The sequence below is a fragment of the Varanus komodoensis genome, unplaced genomic scaffold, assembly GCF_004798865.1.
Source record: "Varanus komodoensis strain SLA01 unplaced genomic scaffold, ASM479886v1 scaffold25, whole genome shotgun sequence".
Classification (NCBI taxonomy): Eukaryota; Metazoa; Chordata; class Lepidosauria; order Squamata; family Varanidae; genus Varanus; species Varanus komodoensis.
This window is the reverse complement of record NW_025335661.1, coordinates 9,074,191-9,092,789: the sequence shown is the minus strand read 5'-3', so window position 1 is coordinate 9,092,789 and position 18,599 is coordinate 9,074,191. Positions and strand designations below refer to the sequence as shown.

Genomic DNA, 18,599 nt, shown 5'->3' with positions numbered 1-18,599 from the left:
ACGGTCCATTGTTAGATAGTTAGATTAGAAGCAAAAGAGAGTGAAAATGTTGCTTCTCTCAAGGTAGTGTGTGTGCGCGTGGAGGGGGGGTGTCATGTGACATCTTTGCCTTTTCAGATGTGGTGGGAGAAAGAAAAAAGGGAAAGGGAAGACACAAACAGAGAAACTGGTTTCATTTTGTTAATGGCATTACCCCTTTTTTTCTCCCACTTTGATTACTGGAGTGTTTCATACACCTAACAAATGGTTATACATGTAGTTGCATTTCTGTTTGCAGATATGTCAGGAGAGGAATGTTGTATCTCCTGTGTAATATTTATTTGATCTGTATTCTGGTACTGCAAACTATGCCTTTAAAATGCTAAGTTTGCAGGTATGTTTTATTTTGGGTTGCCATGCCCTCTTATTTACTTTCAGATCTGTCACAAAAGAAAATACTGCTTTTCTAGTAGATTCCATCATTGAGTCAATCAATTACACCAAGATACTTCTTTTTAGGTACAAGCCAGTGCGAGAGGATGAAGATAGCAATAAAGACTGTGTTGGTGGTAAAAGAGGAAGGGCACAAACTGCTCCTACAAAAACATCCCCTAGAAATGCAAAAAAGCACGATGAATTATGGCATGGTAAGCATTTTGGTCATCTACAAGCATAGAGCAAAGATTACATAATTTTTGAAATACATTACTTCACTTACAATTTAATTGACATCCTGTCTCTGAACTAGCATGATGTAAAATTAATAAAATGAAAATGCCTTAGCTCATGTTTCCATTGATCAAAAGAATCTGTCTTTTTTAGATGGTGTGTGCCCCCTGGTCTCAAATCCGTTGGAAGCTTATCTTATATCTTCACCACCTGAAAATATAACCTTTGAGGATCCTTCATTAGATGTTGTCATTCTTCTGAGAGTTTTACATGCTATTAGTCGTTATTGGTATTACCTGTATGATGTGAGTATGCATGTTGTTGCATTAAAAACGTATCTGATCCATTTTGGTTTAGCTTTCTTTAAAACCCTCCTATTGAGACAGGATGAATTATGATCTACTTTAAACTCATTTAACTATTACTTCTCTAAAGTTCAGTTCTGAAATTTAATTTCATGTTTGAGACTATTATCAGAATTGCTAGTATTAGCGTTTCTTCATAAACAGCTTGGGCATAAACAGTAGTAAAGAGTACTGTTAACAGAAAATCAAGGGGTCCCTGGACGTTGTCCTCCTTAGTTGTTTAGTGATTCAGCAACTGAAGTATAAACACTGCTCCAAATGTTACAGATCATTAGATTTAATATTATAGGCTGACATGCCTCTCTTACAATCTTCAGTTCCAGTAGATCAGTATAAAGAACCATCCATTTTAACACCTTGTTTCCAACAGTAGTTTCCTGAAAGCCCCCAAGCAAGGGTAATGGCAACAGGCTTCCCCTGTGACTTACTTTTAACAGCTGGTATTCAATGGTATATTGCTCTGGAATATGGAGATTCTGTTTAGGTATATCATAGGTAATAGAGCTTTTATGAACTCTTAATTATTAGCCATCACTAGATCTTATTACAATATTCAATGTTTACTAATCTGTCAGTGATATACCAATTATGCCTAAGCTTCATTTTCATGAACCAAAAAGAACATCTACAGTTCTTACTTGCTGACTTTTAGTAGCTTTTCATTGTTCCTTCAGGTGAATGTATATTATAACAGTAAAAAGGAAGGGTACTTTAGTAGGTGTCAGGTACAGTGTCCAGGTCACATTGGTACCCGTGAACATTGCATTACCTACCCCAATTTGCATAATGTTGCTGTATTCCTCAGGGTGACAACTTCAGTGCAATGTCTGGTATCTCAGCTCAAAATCATTTCAGCTCATAGAACCTTGATTCACTGGTAGTTACATGCCTTGCTCCTCTCCTCCATGCACCATATATGTGTTATGTCCACAGACTTGATCACGTATAGTGGTTGACAGCTGGTCTACATAGCCTAACTCTATCTTCTTTGTTGGCAGGTTTTCTAGGACATGAACAGGATTCTTCATTCCCTTCTCTTTCTTTCTCAACATTAACTATAGTTTCATATTGTTTTATATGTAACACAAACTGTAATTCCCTTGTAAAAGTTTGCAAATCCATAGTTTCAATATTGCAGTGTGAAGGACAATCTTTTGGGTTGACCATGATTAATGCTGGGTGGGGAAAGTGGTCAAATAAATTGGAGAGGCGGAGGAAGAGTGAAGAAGCATGAATTCCCTTGGCTAGTTCCTGATCTTGTAAGCTATAGTTTGTTTGCAGGGAGCTATATCAAATCAGGAGGAAAATACTGCATTCATAAATCATTCCTACGTTTTGTGAAAAATGATAAAAGTCTTAACTGAGGTTGAATTCTTGTAAACAGTAACAACTTCTCTTTTTGATATTATAGAATGCAAGCTGTAAAGAGATTATTCCAACTTCAGAATTTATCAACAGTAAACTAACAGCAAAAGCTAACAGACAGCTTCAAGATCCTTTGGTGATAATGACAGGAAATATACCAACATGGCTGACAGAGCTTGGAAAATCATGGTATGAAATTTGACTTGACTGTGAACCTTTGTAGGGCTGTATAAATTCCTTCTTGTTTTAAGGCTTCAGTTATATAAAGGAATGAAGACTGGGAGGAAGATAATACAGATACCTGAAGCTTCATATTGAGGAAATTAAATGGAAGATAGTACAAATTATATAAGATTGTATAATCTAAAATACAGATTTCAGCTTTAGATATGAATATATACTTCAAGATAGTCAAATGTCTCTTGCCAGAAAACGAGGCAAGGATGCCACAAACTTTTACCTGTGCAGGGCACTTGAACCTCCTCAATCAAGTTTAAGGGGGTTTGGATACACTGGAGACTGCCATAAAAAGGCTTCAGTGTCATAATTTCACTTCTTGTTACATTCAGCCTGACTTGACACTGAAATAAGAAACTTTCTGATTAAAGCTTATCTTTCTTTCTCACAGTCCCTTTTTCTTTCCGTTTGATACACGGCAAATGCTATTTTATGTAACTGCTTTTGATCGGGACCGAGCCATGCAGAGACTTCTGGACACCAATCCAGAAATCAACCAGTCAGATTCTCAGGATAGCAGAGTGGCACCACGACTGGATAGAAAGAAGGTAAATGTATTGGGGTGGGTGGGAGGGAAGAATGGTCTCACTTAGAGTACAGTCCTTGGGGTTTGGCATTCAGTCAACAGAGGGCTCACTGCAGAGCCCTCTGACTTTCCTATGCCCTAGCCATAAGAGTAGGTCTCCATATAAATTGAAAAAAAGCAGCTGCCTGGGCCTTTAAGCCCATCTAGCTCACTTACCTTTTGGAGCACAAGCAGGAGACTGGAGAGGCCATGGGGTTCTGCATATGCCAACCCCTCCCTTCCCAGCAGCATGTTCCCTTTTGTTTCTCTTTGACTTCTCTTATGAGGTCACAGTTACATCTTCTTTGTGCTCATAGCTCTGTCTATGGACATGAAGGAGAAGATCCAGTACAGTATCTAATGGCACCACAGGTGCTGTCTAAGAGTATAGGATTGCTTTCTAAGCAGCTCTCCCAAGATCTTGTCTTGAATAGAATTCTGTATTAATTTGTAAGTTCCTTAAGTCTGCAATTCTTCATTTTAAATTTTCGAGCTGCCTATTAAGCAGGGATGGGCAGCCTATGAACGCTAGATGTTTTAGTCTACCCCTCCCATCAGTTCTAGAAAACATGGTGGATGGAGGAGGGGTGCAATAGGCCAGAACTTTAAGAAGGCTACAGTTTGCCTACCTTGTTACAATTAATAAAAATCCCAAGTGTAGCTGTGTCTTTAATTTGAATTGAGTGATGTTATGAAGCCTTTCTGTAGCTGCCATAGTGCACAAATGGTGCTAACTAGTACTATTTTATGTACACTAAAGTATTTGGCGTTCTCTGACACTTGATCTGTATTTTACAATGACTTCTTAACATGCTAAGCATTTTTAGTTTGAAATAAACAGTAACTGGACAGTGCATATGGATTGAGAATAATGATCTTCTTTCTAAAGGGATTCATTGTAATATATTTAGAGTGTTTATCTACAGCCAAACTTAGGGAACTTCGACCATGTACACTACTTAACTGAACAGTGAAGACTTTGTTTTAAAGGTGAAGATAGCTTGAAAATCTAGCACTGAATACTGAAGTGTTCTTTATTTAATACAGAGATTTTCCTTGCACTGGGAGCGCAGTTTGTCTTTAATGGTGTCTTCAATTGTCATTTTTGATGCTGCTCTAATACCAAAATTTGGCTATGTTTTGGTGCTGATTTTGGTTGCAGCAGTTACTCCAAACTCTTCTATAGGTAAATGCATTAATACTGAATACATGTAGTACGCTATATCACATTTAAGGTTGAGTAGTTATTAGCCTGGGACTGCAGGTGGCGCAGTGGTTTAAACCGCTGTGCTGCTGGGCTGGTTGATCGAAAGGTCGCTGGTTCGAATCTGCACAATGGAGTGAGTTCCCGTTGCTCCGTCCCAGCTCCTGCCAACCTTGCAGTTCGAAAGCATGCAAATGCAAGTAGATAAAAAGGTACCATTTCGGTTGGCAGGTAACAGCATTCCGTGCACTTCGGTGTTTAGTCATGCTGGCCACATGACCACGGAGACTGTCTGCAGACAAACGCTGGCTCCCTCGGCTAGGAAACGGAGATGAGCACCACCCCTAGAGTCAGGCATGTCAAGGGGAAACCTTTACCTTTAGTTATTAGCCTTTCCAGGTTTTTGCTGCTGTCTGTGGCCTTTGCTTTTAATACCAGAATTGGGGTGTGAAGACCAATGGTAATAAGTTTTATTTGATACACAGCGCACTGTAAACAGAGAAGAACTGTTGAAACAAGCTGAATCAGTGATGCAAGATCTGGGTAGTTCAAGAGCTATGTTAGAAATCCAGTATGAGAATGAAGTAAGTAATTACTGTGGCTGACCATCTTTGTATGTGGTAATAATTTATCTTCTAGTTCCAACTTAAAAGGTAGACTGATGGGATCTGAGCTAGCAGTGACTAATCTTGAGGTTGTGGTTACAGCGCAGTGAAAAGTCCACCCAGTGCACAGCTGCTGGGCAAACTTCATGCTAGACACAGTTAGGAAAGAAACTGAAAATAGAATTGCCAAGGTCGTACTCCCCTTATTTTTAGTGCAAATTTTTAGTACAAGCATACTTTGAATATTGTGTACAGTACTGGTCACTGCACCTGAAAAAGAACTTTATTGAGTTGGAGAAAATGCAACAAAGGGCAACTAAATGATGAAGGGATTGGAGCAACTCCCATATTAAAATGAGTCACAACAATTGGGCTTGTTTAGCGTAGAAGAAAGGTAAGAGGAGACATGATAGAAGTGTTTAAAATTACACATGCTTGGAGAGATTTTTCTCCCTCTCTTATAATACTAAAAACTGAGGTCATCCCATAAAACTGACTGGTGAGAGTTTCAGGAAAGAAAAGAGGAAGTACATCTTCTCACAACACATAGTTAAACTATGGAATTTACTGCCACAGGAAGTATTTATGGCCATCAATTTGTATGACTTTAAAAGGGGACTAGACAAATTCCTGGTGGAGGAGCTATCAATGGCTACTAGCCTTGCTGGCTATGTGCTAACTTCCTTATCAGAAGCAATATGCCTGTGTACACTCTTTGCTGAGGAACTTGAGCGAGTGGAATTCTTATACCCATCCTGCATGTGAGTTCCTGTAGGCAGCTGGTTTGCCACCATGTGAACAGAGCACTGGACTAGATGGACCATTGCCCTAATTCTTTGTTTTTCTTGCATTCTTCTGTTCTTATGATTATTTGCAACTTGCACTTCAAGTTCCTAGGGTATGTTGGCAACTTCTATAACATATTGAAAAATAATGCCCACAAACCATTGCTTTCAAAGTAGGATCTAAACTGATATTTGGTTAAGGGTGCAGGGTGGCATCTTTGTTCTCTCACACTATAGTATGTGGAAACAAAACTTCCTATCCTTTGGCATACAACAAACTTTTTCCTAGCACAGTGCAAGTGGTGCTACTTTTCTATTGCTGCTCCTTCTTCAAAAGTATTACTCCTGGATCCTCTAAAATGGGTGGCAAAATGTAGATCTTCAGATGTGTTGGACTCTAACTTGTAGTGGTCCTGACTTTTGCCCATGCTGTCAGGGGCTCCTGGGAGTTGAAGTCCCATGCATCTGGAGATTTACCTTCCTACTACCAATGTATGCAAATTTTTTTCCCCTCGTCACTCAAAAGTAAACAAATTGGTTGAAGAGTATAGATTTTAATGTACAGAAACATCCATTTGTAAAAAGGATGTTATCTTTCTGCCAATTAAATAATTCCTAACTTGGTTCTTGGATTTCCATTTTTAGTATTTTCTGTTGCAGAAAATGTATTTAGATTTCTTGCGGAGCTCATATGTAAGTGTTAAGCCATTGTTCTTCTCTTAAAAGGTTGGCACAGGTTTAGGACCTACACTGGAGTTTTATGCACTTGTATCTCAGGAACTACAGAGAGCAGACTTGGGCCTCTGGAGGGGTGAAGAAGTTACTCTTGCCAATCCTAAAGGTAACTAAGAGAGTAATCACAGGGGCCAGGTGGGAGCAATGTGGCAGATTTTCCACCACTTCCAGAGTCTAGCCTGCTCATACAGGCCATTTTTAAACAAAATTTGTAGCTTTTCACAGCCAGTATTAAGGCCCTTTGGGGAAACAGAGGGACTCTGGATCCAGCTGATCCCAAGCTGCCTCTGACTTCCCATTGGTCCCACTCCAGCACACCAAGTGGGAATATCACCAATGTTAGCTTTACATCCTATGGTTATCTACAGAAGGAGTTGGGATTTTAAAGGTGCTTGTATGCTCCCACCTGCCAATAGCAACACTTTAAGGGTGCTTGTGCGCCCCCTCTGGTGAGAGAGGTTTCTCCTGATGAGAGCTTTCTGGATTATTTCCCACTATCTTCTCCATATTTTTATAGGGTACAGTTTTCAAAGTTAATAGTGTACTCTCAAAGGAATTGATATTGTAAATGATACAGAGGTCTGTTAGAGCCATAGATGCTTTAAAGAAGTTCCATAAGGCATAGTTGGAACAGAAATGTAAATACTGCAAATGGAATGTACTTACTATGGCACTACATTAGCCTTTTGCTCAGCCAGAAGCAAGATAATAGTGTTTCTTCCCTTACATTTTGTTAAGTATCTATTTTCATTTCTAAATATATCAATTTACCTGCTGTTTAAAAGCTTGCTATTGTTAGTTTTGAGTAACAGTCTTGAGATTTGATGTAAATAGTTTTACTCTATGCATACCAGTTTGTGTTTATTTTCAAAATAGGAAGCCAAGAAGGGACCAAATATATTCATAATCTTCAAGGCCTATTTGCACTTCCCTTTGGCAGAACAGCTAAACCTGCTCATATTGCTAAAGTTAAAATGAAATTTCGTTTTCTGGGAAAACTGATGGCAAAAGCAATCATGGATTTTAGATTGGTAAGAATGAAACTGATTTAAAATTTAAAGTAACTTCTACAACGCTGGAATGGGGTGTGTGTGACAGTTAGGTTACTGGGCTATAATGACTGTTATTCTTTACCATTGGCCATAGCATTAAGTTTATGGGAGTTAGAGGCCTAATAGTATCTGGAGACACATTCTGCCCTCTGGAACAAAACTCTTTGGTCTTTTTGTTAAACCCAATTTTAAGAAGCCTGTCTTTGTGTTCTAGATCTGAAAAACATTTTATTCCAAACTAGCAGATTCTGAATTTAGGTGGCTGATATGGCACATTGTCAAGCAAGTATGAGTAGGGTTGTAACTGTGAAACTCAAACTTGTCATCTGTGGAATTTGTATAAGTGGTGTTTCATGATTTAATCATAACAATGACTGAAATTTTGCCTTTTTTCTAGGAGTTACTTTGGGTGGGAGGTAGTAGTTCTATACTTTTATAAGTTTTGTTTCCAGTTAAAGGGAAATTGTGCTTTTGTTTTTAGGTCGACCTACCCCTTGGCCTTCCTTTTTACAAATGGATGCTACGACAGGAAACTTCACTGACATCACATGACTTATACAATATCGATCCTGTAGTAGCCAGATCAGTATATCATCTTGAAGAAATTGTGAGGCAGAAGAAAAGACTTGAACAGGATAAATCACAGGTAGGCATAATTTTCAAACAGAAAATACCAAACCTGTCTGTGTTTCCATGATAGTTAGACTTGTGACAAAAGTTAATTCTTAGCTAACATGACTCATGGCTTAAATAGTATGGAGGTTGAAAACGTGCAATAAAAATAGGCTGCAAAATGCTGTCACTGAGTGTTTTCACTATTGCTTGACATACTTGAAATGGTATGCAGTAAAGAAATGGTGTCACATGCAACAGGCATGTCAACACTTTAGGCTTTACTCTATGCAGCTTGAAGTGAAAACCTTTTTTGTAAAATGTATGTTGATTGCAGTGGCCCAGTTCAGGCAACAAGAATCACAAACTGCTTAAACTATGGTTTGACTTCACCAGAACATCCTGCAGATAATTTTGGGCCCATATACTCTGCCCTTCCATCTCCTCTTTTTAGCAAGTTTCATGAAGTTGGCTTATTTCTATTAACCATAGCTAAAATTAACTACAGATGTCCTGGTTCAGATAACACTGCAAGCTGTGGATTATCTAAAATGGAAGTGAAAGTTCTGAATCTCTCACAGTTAGACCATATGAGAGGGGAGAGTGTGAAAGACTCGTTTCTCATAATAGTAAACTGTAGCTTACTATTTAATGTTAGATTCATGGGAATCCTATGATTAGGATTAAATTAAAATGTTGAAGACGTCTTTCTTTCTTTTTCATCCTTATCTTTAGCTTGACTTGTGCTTGAGTACCTGAGGCAGCTGATACTGCTTAAATTGATACAAAATATATGGGATCAAGTATTGCTTTTAAAGTCTAGAATACAAAACCTATTTTCTCCAAGTTGTTGCTAATGCTTATATTTATCTTTAGACCAAAGAAAGTCTACAATATGCATTGGAAACCCTAACAATGAATGGTTGTTCAGTAGAAGATCTAGGGCTGGATTTCACACTACCAGGATTCCCAAATATAGAGTTGAAAAAAGGAGGGAAGGATATACCTGTTACCATCCACAACTTAGAAGAATATCTTAGAGTGAGTAACAACACTGAATTCTTTTTCTAATTATTGTTAACTAATAATAATGACTGCTTCTAGGATTGACAACTAGCCAAGAGCACACTGGTTTAATCCTGAGATATATGAGTTCAAGATCTTTCTGCCAAAGCTCTGGGATGGCAGAGCTCTGGTAAAACCATTTACTATGATAAGAAGCTAGAGCCCCCTCCCTCCCTCTCCCTGCTTCCCATCGTAATGTTTTGCTAGTATGGAAAGCCTTGGAAGAAATGTACAGATTTTTGAAGATGTACTTTATGTGTCTCTATGTCCCTTTGAATTCTGTAACTTCGGGGGTGTTCAGATTTGGTCTATTTTGGAGCTACCCTCTTAGATTTAGATATTTCCTGAATCTGCCCAATTCAGTTTGCAGTTTGGCCAACTCTGATGCACATCCCTATGCCCACTGGATGTCTTGCAGAATGTTAAAAGTACAAAACACACTAATTGTACACATTATCATAAGATTTTTCTTTCCAGCAAAGGAAAAAAAACATAGACCTAGATAACAATAAAAACATGAAACATCACTTTTAAATAGCCTAGATTGTAAAAATGTAAGTCAGTTTAAAATACTGTGAACAAAAAGGTTTTCATCTGGCATTGAAAAGACCATGACAATTACACCAGGCATACTTCCATGAATATAACTGAATACCTCACTGATTATAACTGAATATACAACCATGGTAACTTGGACATAAATTGCATGACACACCACATAAGCATTTTTACTAAAATGCTAATTATTAAATGTAAATACAACCCAAATATGTAGCATATGCGTTCTAACTAGTACTTACCACAGACTACTTTGTATTCCGGTATCTTGAATAATGGATATGAAAAAGGTATCAAAGAGAGAAAAAACTGAAGTAATGTGTACTTATTACTGGTGTCTCTTTGGTACTAGGCTTTTAATTCGATAGTCATAACACTATCAGTAGTTAATAGATTTTGCATTCATCCTTTTTAGTAGAGTTGATAAACCAGTTTTATGTCACTGAATGACTTGGTTCACACAACATGACAATCCATCATGGACTTCCAATCTTGTTTGTTTCAGAGTGCCTTTTTGTGTTACCAGGACATGGAGGGAAGGCTTAAGTGTAGGTCATTAACCACTCAAGCTACCATGAAAACCCATGTGTGCTTCTTGGCTTGTTAGGGTAGTTTGTTGTAATATGCAAAGCCAGTGCTATGGCAGGTGTACAGGTATTTGAAAAGGCTACAGGGATGCCTAAAAATAGCAGCAAAAAAGCCCCTCACCACTCTCCACAGTGGCCTCTGCCCTTCTCCCAGATTGGTGCTTCCTTTGATGATGATAGACTTTATCCCTTCGTGAGCCAAGTCAGAACTGCTATATGTGTATGTGGGTTGACTTTATCTCTGCATAAGGAAGCACAGCCCCAGTTAAGGCCTGTGGCTATTTGGATGTGGAGCCATTTAAGCTTCCTCTACCTCTTCATCGTGAAATCCCCCCTGTTGCCTATTATGATGGCTCTGCATGTGCTGACCCAGAGGCAAATCAACCATACATACACACATAATTGTGGTAGGAACAATATTTGTCCTGAGCTGTAAGCACAGCTTCTTTTAAGTACTAAAAATGACAATAAAGAAAACCCTTAGCCACCTCTTCTTCAATGTAAGGTAAGTAAGTGCTTTGTGAGGCAAGAAACTTGTGGTGGGGGAGGCAAGACTCTTACCATAGCAAGGGTATAGCTGAGTTGTACCACAGAGGTCCCTGGGATACGTGCTGGGACCAGGTGAGATGACATGCAGGGGAACACACTATGGGCATGTCAGTGGGCAACCTGATAGTCAGCAGCAGCGTGGCTTAAACAGTCATTAACCAAGCCATCATGACTTGCTTTCAGTGTGGCTTATTGTGTCATGTAGACCAGCCCAGTGACTAGCCAGTCCTGAACAAGTTGCCTTTTCTTACATTTGTACTTTGAGTACTTGAATGATAAAAGGGGATGTTGACTCAAAAGGCGTCTCTTCAACATTTTTTTTCCTTGGGCTATAATTATTACATTAGGTTTGTATTTTGTTTCCTTTACCCAAAACATTGTATCATATAACATGTGATATTTGTTGTCAGCATTGCAGTTTTATTTCTGATATTTCAGATTTTTAGAAAAAGGTTTAATTACAGTTCCCTAAGTTCTTCCCATTCTACCATCCATAGCCCTCTCCTGTACCAGCTCTGAAATTTACAGGTTTGTGTTTTGCTAACCAGTACATTATTGAATTGTGTGGTAGTTTTATAACTTTGTGTATCTTCTCTTATAGTTAGTTATATTCTGGGCACTAAATGAAGGTGTTTCCAGACAATTTGATTCCTTCAGAGATGGATTTGAATCTGTCTTCCCCCTCAGTCACCTTCAGTACTTTTATCCTGAGGAGGTTAGTATCTTTATTCCTGGTACAGAATTTTTATAACATCTATTTTTATGAAGATGTGGTGAATGCCAGGAACAGTATGGGGGCATAGGTATCTGAAATGAAAGCTTTTCAACACCCTCAGAAAAATAATGTTTCCTGTTGTCTTGAGAAGATCAATGAGATTTCAGACAAGTATTATTTTTGTAGTCTGTGTAGATACTGCCTTGCACTGAGGAAAAGAACCATAGTGCTTGCTTGGGGAGGGGATTGTAGTTCTTACAGGATTAATTGTGTAGCACATGGTTTGTTTCTGAAGATTTTATCTATCTATTTATTTAAAACGTTTTTATTCCGTCCTTTGCTCAATCTCAGGAAGGCTTACAACAGTTAAATAATCATGTAAAATACAACTATAAAACATTCAATAATAAACATTAAAACATATGATAATAACAACTGTTCAAAATTGAAAGAAAGAAAAGATAAGCAAGAAAAAGAAAATGTGACTATATAAAATGGTATCATTTTATAATTAGTAAGATTTAATAAGATCACATTAAATAATAATTTTATAATTAATAAGATAATAATAACATTTTATATTCAGAAGTTCAGTAACTGAGTGGAAAAGATGGAGGCTTTCAAAAGTTAGAATTGCTAGTTAAAACTATTTGTTGGTATGAAGCTGATTCCTCCTGAGATTTATTAGTTGGTGGTACTTTAAGAGCTTCTCTGCAAGGAACTGCATTAATCATGTGATCATTCTGGAAGAACAATGATTTTTTCTAAATTGTCTTCACTTCTCTCTTCCATTCCTCCCACTCCACATTGTTATAGCTGGATCAGTTGCTGTGTGGTAGTAAAACAGATACATGGGACGCTAAGACGTTAATGGAATGTTGCAGACCAGATCATGGTTATACACATGACAGGTAATAGGAATTCATTGCTAAGTGGTGGCGATTAACAATTTGTGGAATGTATCAAGCAGCTGTTTGTATTGTTGCTATATAAACATAGTAATGTGACTATTCCTTAATGGATGGACACTTTAAAGACCTGTAATCTAAGTGTTTCTTTTGCTTTCTTTAGTCGTGCTGTAAAGTTCCTCTTCGAAATTCTCAGTAGTTTGGATAATGAGCAGCAAAGATTATTTCTTCAGTTTGTGACTGGTAGTCCTAGACTGCCAGTAGGAGGTGAGTGTTTTTATAATATTTACTGAAAGTGCATGCCAACCTAATAGCTACATTTGTGTGTTGAGAAAGACATTTGTGTGTCGAGATTGAATCCTAGCATATCTTTCATTTCAAAATGAGCATTCCATCATGCTGTAAACTGAATGGCATAAATAACCTTTTGAGTTGTGAATCTATACCATGTTTTTGATAATCTAAACTTAAATAATTTATAGTCTAAACCTACTTGGATTACATCTAAGTAAAGCCTATTCTGTTTTATTCCCAGCTAAGTTTATATTGGCCTGCAGTCTTAGCCTAGTGTGCAAGAAACTAAAATGTGTCCTTTGTTTTCCTAATATACACATGTAAGAGTGTTAACATTATAATGACACTTTACACTTGTCTGGGGTGAGTAGATAATGTTTCAAGGCAAGCATCCCAATCTTGTCCTTGAGGGTGGCACAGGGAACAAGAGATAAAAGTTCTATAAACTTTGAAACCATGAAAACCAGTGATGTCACCCACACTATAGTACAACTAATTTGTTTATTCTGTAGTCTCCTCCATTCTACAGAATCAAGTAGCCATAGAAAACTCTCAGGAAATAAATCCAGGAGTCATCGAATGCTACTTTTGCTGTGTGCAGCTTTGTCTGATCAGTGTAATTTTCTGAGACTTTATTGTCAGCAGCTTCTGCTGTTCCATCTTATGTCATCCTCATAGATTTCTAAAAATTAAATATTTCAACTGAGATGAGATTTCCTCTCCTGTCATCTGTCAGTTTATTTATTTATTTGGTGTAAGTATTTCCCAACATAGTCAAGTTTCTTTCACATGAAGCAGATAAGAAACATGGGCTGTGTCATACAAAGACCATGCCACAATATTGTGGAAGGAATATGACTGACTGAATCCTAGGTTGCAGTCATGGATTAAATAGCTGAAGATGTTTTAGATTCTGCAACATCTGCAAGTACCTTTCTAACATCAGGTATGCTGCAGCTTATATAAATACAGTAGCAGTTTTACAGTTACTTAGATTCTCCCTTTGCATCTTGGATCCAAATGGTGCAAAACAACATGATTTGGCTTGCAGCAAAATTGTTTCCATTTTTAATTAAGTCTTTCCCTTTGCTTCTTTCTGTACCTGTAAATAGAGACACATTTAGAGTCTCCTAAATAATTAGTTTGATTTTAGCCATTGGTAAGAAATGCCTGATGAGAAAGTGTACTGTCTGGTACAGATGAAGAAATTAACTACAATCTTCAAGAAGCTCAGCACTGAATTGGGAACACATCCTTTTCAAGTACTACATTCCTTACACTTCTGGGGACTTGACAATCATCAACTGTGTGCCTTAATTTTTAGTAAGAAGGAGATTATAATGTCACCCACTGAGTTCTACAGTGTCACTTTTCTTTGCATTCTTTTTGCCTCTTGAAAACTGCAGAAACAATATGAGCAGGTTTTATATGTTTTATAACGTCATTTATTCTTTTGCAAATCTCTCATCATTTCATTACGTGGGAGGCTTTGTTGGTGTAATACTCATCCAGTTTATCCATTAGTATCTCCCATACCACTTGCATTTTATTTGCATCATCAGCAAAGCAAAGACTTCACCTTTCCAGTACTCAATAGGATTTCACATATTTTACAGTGGTAATATTCTGCAGATTGTCTCTTCTCTCTGTTTCAGTGAGTCTGTAAATCAATAAGGCAGTGTTATCACAAAGGTTTTTTTTATTCCTTCTCCCTGCACATTTGCCCATTTGTGAATACTGAAAAGCAGCATTGCTTTTTCATTGCACAATTCCTATTACCTCTTCCTTTTCTGACTCTAAAAGAGGCTTTTTCCATTTTCTCAGGAACAGAAGTTATTCATAATCCAGGGATGGCTGTATTGCTGTTTGAAGAGTTAATTTCTGATCTTCAAGTGTCATATTGTCTAAAAATAAAAGCTATTGAGAGTCTGTTGTATTCAGTTGTTTGCAATATTTGCTTCCTCGATAGTCTTGATTGGGTGAACCTTTATGGCAGTCATGCTACCGAAGCAGCAAAGGGATTTAGAGATCAAGAACACTAAAAAGAGATACCTATAGTTCCATCATCAGTGGGCCCTCCTAGTATTCCTCCATGCTGTCTGGGGAATTCTAGGAATGGTAGGGCTTTTTTCTATCTAAACCTCCATGGGATTGCATCCTGAAGGATTTTTTTTTAAATTACACAGGATGCTTCTTAATGTTTGATCATCCTAGTAGTAATTTAGAAATGCATACTGCACATATTATATTTGGTAGGCTTTAAATCCAGACTCAAGCCTGCAGAAATATGCAAGCATATCAGGACCTCTTGCTCTTGCCATATAGTTCTTTATGCCACCCAAAAATTTGCACTAGAGGATTTTCCAGTACTTTGAAGCTGCTTTAGAGAGTGTGCATGGTGGGGTCAGAATCCCCTGCTCTTGGTTTACCCACCAGAACTTCTTCCATCAGCAGAAAAACTCAATTGAATTCAAACCCTAGTATTTCCAAATCACACATTTTTCTCAGAATAATTTGTGGAAATATTGGCATATGCTACCCCTTGTGCTGAGGGTAGGATAAGTAATTGTAGTAGTTCACATGTAAAGAGTAAGCTACAGCATGTACAAATTTAATAATGAATGAAACCCTTCCCTTCATCCTGAATTAATTTTAATCAGTTTTCCTGTTCCCCACGCCTTACCTCACCACTAAGGATGGGGGTGATTTTGCCACAGAGCAGCAGATAAGTGAATATTTGCCTCTGGTTTGCTTAGAAATTACTGAAGATAAGTTAATGCAGCTAAAATATAGTTTAGTATTCTGAATTCAGATAAAGTCAAGTTGCACTAAATAAGTATATTTTCTTTCAACTCCTTTGTGCTGCTTTGTACTTCTATGGATCACAAAGACACAGAAGCCAAGAGGAGTCAAGTTTTTCCAATGCCCAAACTTTAGATTTGTGTTTCCTCTTCTCCTGAACCTTTTGAGCAATTGGTGTAATAGGCCTCTTCTTTAGAGTCTTCTATAGGAATAAAAGGATGCTGTTGTCAGTGTCCATGATTCCCAGACTGCTAGGGCCTAACCACAAATCCATTAACTTCTAAATTGAATATCAGGAAAAACCAAACATCAAATGAAAGCACTAAATCCTTCTTTCTGTTGTTTAAATGGTAGTGCCTCCTGGTAGCAGAAATGCACTTTTTTCTTTCAGATAAGAGTTGTACTATATTATTTGTCTTTAGTATAGATGAGCTGGTATGAGCCTGTACATAGATTTGCATAAAGGTCTTCATATTGCAGTTTTTAGAAAATATTTTGGAGTAGAGTTAGGTTTGCAATATAGGATTATCATAAACATTTTATTCAAAACTGTAAGAAAATATTTTATGATCCATTTTTCAAATTTCTTCCAGTTTTTGAAGGAAAAAAATTCCCCAAATGACAAAGGGCAGGATGGATAAGAAAAAATATTTCCCAGAATTTTTTTTCAGCTAGGACCCCCACATCTCTCTCTAAAGCCTCTGTACTCATAAGGTATAGCAAACTTGTAGCAGTCACTCTGTTAATAGATGAGAGTTTATTTATTTATTTAGAAAATTTCTATGTGTTCTTAGCCACTGAGGGAAGGATCAGATGTATAGGCAAGTTTGTGTGTAACAGCACCGTGGATACATTTGCTTTTCTTGTATATTATCAAGCATCTAGCTGAACCTTTAATATTAAAAAGGCAACATCCAGAGGGCCTTCTGAAGAGGGGCACTATGAAGGCTACATCTGTGCTTCATTTCTCTAATGTTAGGAAAAAAACTAACCCCATTGTATTTGAAGGTATCAAAACTACACATACATTTTTTTTCTAATGTTGGTTCTAAGTCTGAAAGTGAGAACTGCTGATTTTGCACATGTGAACAGGTAGGAGGTATTAAAATTTAAACAGCTGAATTAATCTGTGTTAGTAAAACAAACACAGTATTTTCTTAAAATTGATTGCTTAAAGCTAGACTTTTTATTAAATTTGTAGTGAATGTTATTTTTCCTTCTTTTTAGGCTTTCGAAGTTTGAATCCACCCCTTACAATTGTACGCAAGACATTTGAGTCTACAGAAAATCCAGATGACTTCTTACCCTCAGTTATGACCTGCGTAAACTATCTCAAGTTGCCAGACTATTCAAGTATTGAGATAATGCGTGAAAAACTCTTGATAGCTGCAAGAGAAGGGCAGCAGTCATTCCATCTTTCCTGATCGCAATGAAAAATGCAATGCCTGCCTGTTACAGCAAAAAGAGAATCATGATTCTTTTCTAAATGTATCATCTGAGTCGAGGAAATGTTACGCCTTGTTGTAGAAAATGGCTTGCAGATTATAAGCAAAGACACTAGGTTGATATTCATTAAAGGCCCCGTGGACTTAAAAGTGATCAGGCCCTAAAGTTGTTGTGACAAGGTTTCTTTAGCAAGTTCTTGCTTTAAATTATCATTTATCAATGAGTGAAGTTTAACTTGCTTTGCTGTGTGAAATTTAAAAAAGGGATGTTTTTTCAGGCTGGAACAATAAATGTTGCTGTGCAGTTTAATACTGGGCTGTGTGTATCCATCTAGCCAAGTCTGCAGTTTTTTCCTCCCAAAGACAACTTTGTACATAAGTACAGAAATTGAAAACATGTATTGGCACATCGAGTTAAGTAGACTAGTTCTGTGTACCATCACTTGCCCCCAGCCTCCTTCCCCTCATGTATTGTCCGATGTGCAATCCACATGGCTCTCTGTGTGCACCACTCACAACAATTGTTACATTTTGGACATGGAAATTTACTGTTCCATGTTTACTCAAATTAAGAAATAATTTAATTTTATTAAATATATTGTCAATAATTCCGCCTTTGTAAGTAGGTAGAATCTTTCTTATAGCTTAGTTTTAATGTAGTAGTAGGATATATTGGCTACATTCTTTACCAGAAGATACTCTAGAACTGTTCACACAGTGATTTAGGCAACAGCCTCTTACCAGGGGCTAGGAAGAATTGATTCTTTTTGTGTAGTTGAAAAACTCAACAACTGGACTGGCCAATATTTATGGAGTGGCCAGAGCATTTTGAATTGATGTAAAGTTTTTTATAAAGTCAGATTAGTATTTTCCTTCCCTGTTCAGTCCTTTTTTCCTTGATTTTAAGTTCATGGGGTTTTTTCCTGTATTTCTTCCTCCCTTCCCTTTGCCCTTCCGAGCACCTTGCCCCCCCCGGCACTGGTGTGGATCAAAAGAGTTCAGCATTTCTTTCGACACAGATAAAGCACGTGTAATGTTCTGTCCAATTGTTTTATGTGCTGATTTCTCAAATCTGCAATAATTTACTTCATCAGGTTAATGTTTTTACCTGAATATAAATAAAGTTTGCTTCACCCTTTTGTTCATAGTTCTGTACTGTATGCATAAGTTCAATTGTGTAAATTATTCCAATGCAAGTAAATCATCTTAAATCTTCTTGGCTAACTAGCCACCTTGTTATGGATGATTTACCATTAAAACAAGACTTTGCAAGATCTGGTATTCTTTTATTTTCATATGAGTTAAAAAATAGACTATTCTAAAACATTCCTGAGATGTACATGCTTTACAGTTCATCTCTTAATGAAAATCTGACAGATTACTTTATTCAACTTTGAGAAATCAAAATAAACCCTTGAGTGCTGTTAAATTTGGTTGGATGATCAGGGTAGAACATTATTAAACTTCAGCAAGCTTCCTTTTCAGACGAAGAACCTGTAACTA

General features: G+C 37.3%; 1 protein-coding gene across 4 annotated transcripts in view; it reads left to right on the top strand.

Moving 5' to 3' along the window:
• Window positions 1-18,370, top strand: part of TRIP12 (thyroid hormone receptor interactor 12) — a 102,412-nt gene extending 84,042 nt beyond the window's left edge. For all 4 annotated transcript variants that reach the window (XM_044432922.1, XM_044432920.1, XM_044432919.1 and 1 more), the window contains 13 exons: window positions 499-626; window positions 802-953; window positions 2,425-2,567; window positions 3,007-3,163; window positions 4,870-4,968; window positions 6,501-6,615; window positions 7,386-7,540; window positions 8,043-8,207; window positions 9,050-9,214; window positions 11,534-11,647; window positions 12,464-12,558; window positions 12,719-12,822; window positions 16,879-18,370. In XM_044432922.1, the coding sequence (XP_044288857.1) occupies window positions 499-626; window positions 802-953; window positions 2,425-2,567; window positions 3,007-3,163; window positions 4,870-4,968; window positions 6,501-6,615; window positions 7,386-7,540; window positions 8,043-8,207; window positions 9,050-9,214; window positions 11,534-11,647; window positions 12,464-12,558; window positions 12,719-12,822; window positions 16,879-17,075 (1,789 nt within the window). In that variant the 3' untranslated portion in view covers window positions 17,076-18,370. The remainder of the gene's footprint in view (window positions 1-498; window positions 627-801; window positions 954-2,424; window positions 2,568-3,006; window positions 3,164-4,869; window positions 4,969-6,500; window positions 6,616-7,385; window positions 7,541-8,042; window positions 8,208-9,049; window positions 9,215-11,533; window positions 11,648-12,463; window positions 12,559-12,718; window positions 12,823-16,878) is intronic.
• The last annotated feature ends 229 nt before the right edge of the window (window positions 18,371-18,599 follow it).